General features: G+C 45.3%; 2 protein-coding genes across 6 annotated transcripts in view; both read left to right on the forward strand.

The window, feature by feature from the left end:
• LOC127750508 (nucleoredoxin-like) overlaps nt 1–2,443 on the forward strand; it is a 22,189-nt gene that overhangs the window by 864 nt on the left and 18,882 nt on the right. The gene's annotated exons all lie outside the window — the stretch shown is intronic.
• Nucleotides 90–2,443, forward strand: part of LOC113205824 (uncharacterized) — an 18,517-nt gene continuing 16,163 nt past the window's right edge. The window contains exon 1 of one of the 5 annotated variants that reach the window (XM_052272358.1): nt 90–467. In XM_052272358.1, coding sequence (XP_052128318.1) covers nt 345–467 — 123 coding nt within the window. In that variant the 5' untranslated portion in view covers nt 90–344. The remainder of the gene's footprint in view (nt 468–2,443) is intronic. The other 4 variants (XM_052272357.1, XM_026421583.2, XM_052272355.1 and 1 more) reach the window with 4 other exon arrangements.

Below are 2,443 nucleotides of genomic sequence, written 5' to 3' on the forward strand. Positions count from 1 at the left end.
TGTTTGCCCCGAAAACCCAACTGAACTTGAATGTAGTAAGCTTCCTCCTCCTCCTATCCGTCATTTATTGCACACCCTCCACAGGGTGGTCTGTCAGCGCCGTTCTTTCGTCTGACGGTCTGGTGGGAGGGAGGGACGCACTGTCGCAATGGGCCGTAAACGAGGATTTCAACTAACTGGTGCCGCGTGGATCATTCGCTTATCGCTGCATAAAATCCAGCGGCCGCGCTCTTTTTTTTCTGCAGTCTTTAGCACTGGAGTTGTTGTTTGCACGTCAGCCTCTGTCAGCAGTGGGCCGCGCATGGCCACAGTTCACGGGAGTCATAGCGCAGGCAGGCGCCGTTATGTCGCCCACGGCCGCTAGTCTCCCTTCTAGTACCGCACAACTGCTAGAATCCATACTCATGGCCCTTGCAATCATCACTTGCGGGCAGGCCGTCCACGGCAAAGGCATCAACTCAATGATAGTAAGTTAAGGAATAGGCTTTAGAGAGATACGAAGGACGATTTCAAATACGGTGTCTTTGTTGTCCCTGTCCTAAGAGGAAACAGGTTTCATCATTTTTTTTTTCGAATAGGGACCTTACCATGCGTACGTGGAGCGGTTTTACTTGTGCGACCCCGAAAACCGGACGCTTCCCTTGAGATGGTATTTGCGTGGGTCTCACTTCAACCCATATAAACCAAAAGAGTTGCAACGCCTGACAGGCAATATAACGCTTACAAATGCAACTTTTGATGACAGCTGCTGGGTAAGGCATTGCTAGTAGAATATTGTGACATCAAATGCTAACAAGTGAATTTCAAAGTGTCCACGGACTCACTCTTTTGTGGGTAAAACATCTCGTCACGCACTTTTAAGTATGTACACTGAGAAAATGTTTGGTCACCACGGTCGAAAAATTTGGTTGCTGTAACTAAAATGGTGTTCTATCTGTCCCCTTAGTCATAACCATCATGCTGGCTGAGCGTTCGGACGCTCCAACCAAACACTCCAGCCAGCACGATAGAACGTTCTATGGTTATGACTAAGGGGGCAGATAGAAAACCATTTTAGTTACAGCAACCAAAGTATTTTTCTCCGTGTAGGTTAGTGTCACTTTTAGACAAAACACCAAATAAAGGAGGAATTTAAAAACGATTATTGACCAAAAATTTACTTTTTTCACAGATGAAAATAATTTTAGATATTCGTTCAAATAACCAATGGAAGGAAAACGCATGTGTCTTCAATTTTAGAAAGAATGCATGTCGCCTTCTTAAAGAAAATGTTCCCAAATATTACGAGGCGGTTTTGAAGAAAGGAGAAAGCAACGGCGCGTGCATTTTCAAACCCGTAAGTCTACTTAGACTACCCCAGTGCGAAATGAATTTTTTGTCGATGTCGAAACGATGTCGATATGACATCGTGAGTCGAAATTGTGGACAGGTTTGAGTCGTCAACGTCTTAAATCTGTGCCTCGACTTAGGACATCGTAACGACATCGTTTCGACATATACAATAAAAAGCATTTCGCACTGAGGCAAGTCTGGCTTCATAAGAAATAAGAAAAACATAGGTAGGACTCCATCGTCCATCGTTGGTGCAGATAATGTGCCTTGTGGCTTGTTTACACCGGCGCTGGTAATATCCGGTTAAATGCCTTTCTAGGGGTACAAATGTTAAATGGATTTGCAAAGTCATTAAAATTCTTTACGTCCTATCTTTGTTTTTCCAGTGTCGTCCTCATGTTACGAATGTATTTTTCTGACATATTTTACGGGTAGAAGGCAAAGTGACAACTGTTGCGGCTTCACACAGAAAAGATAATTTATAAATGAGGAGTCTGAGATTACTTTTATTTACAGGGAGTTTACAAGGTCAACAATGCATCAGTCGACTGGACGTTTCCAAATGTTCCTATCCTACCCTATGGAAGGTATAGGTTACGATGTCTGATTGGCAAAGCTGATAACCAATACTCATGCTGGGCTGCAGATTGTGTGACTGTTCCGAAATCCGACTAGCACCATGATTATCCTGAGACATATTATATCAGGTGGCTGATTCACGCCGCGCACTTCCATAGTTATTCTGTACCGCATGCACGAGTGCGGGCAGTTTGCCTACTCGCTCGGCTCGTAAGGCGCCGTGGACAGGGGCTATATAGGCAAGCCCGCCCGCACTCGTGCGTGCGGTACAGCATGACTACAGAAGTGCGCGGCGTGAATCAGCCACCTGGTACATACGCGCGGTGCGGCGGGGCGCATTGGTCCGAGAAACGGAGAATTTTGGGAGCACCAATTGGTGCGAATATCCATTTGTTTGTTCAGAATATCGCGCGATTTTCGATGTTTTGTATCTACTGCCCTGTTTGGTTCACTGATGAGACAAAGTGTTCAACTGCTCAACACCTGTAAGTGTGCAACTTCAAGTTGAATACCTGCAAGTGTTCAACACGCT

The sequence above is a fragment of the Frankliniella occidentalis genome, unplaced genomic scaffold (assembly GCF_000697945.3).
Source record: "Frankliniella occidentalis isolate FOCC.00 unplaced genomic scaffold, Focc_3.1 Scaffold201, whole genome shotgun sequence".
Taxonomy (NCBI): domain Eukaryota; kingdom Metazoa; phylum Arthropoda; class Insecta; order Thysanoptera; family Thripidae; genus Frankliniella; species Frankliniella occidentalis.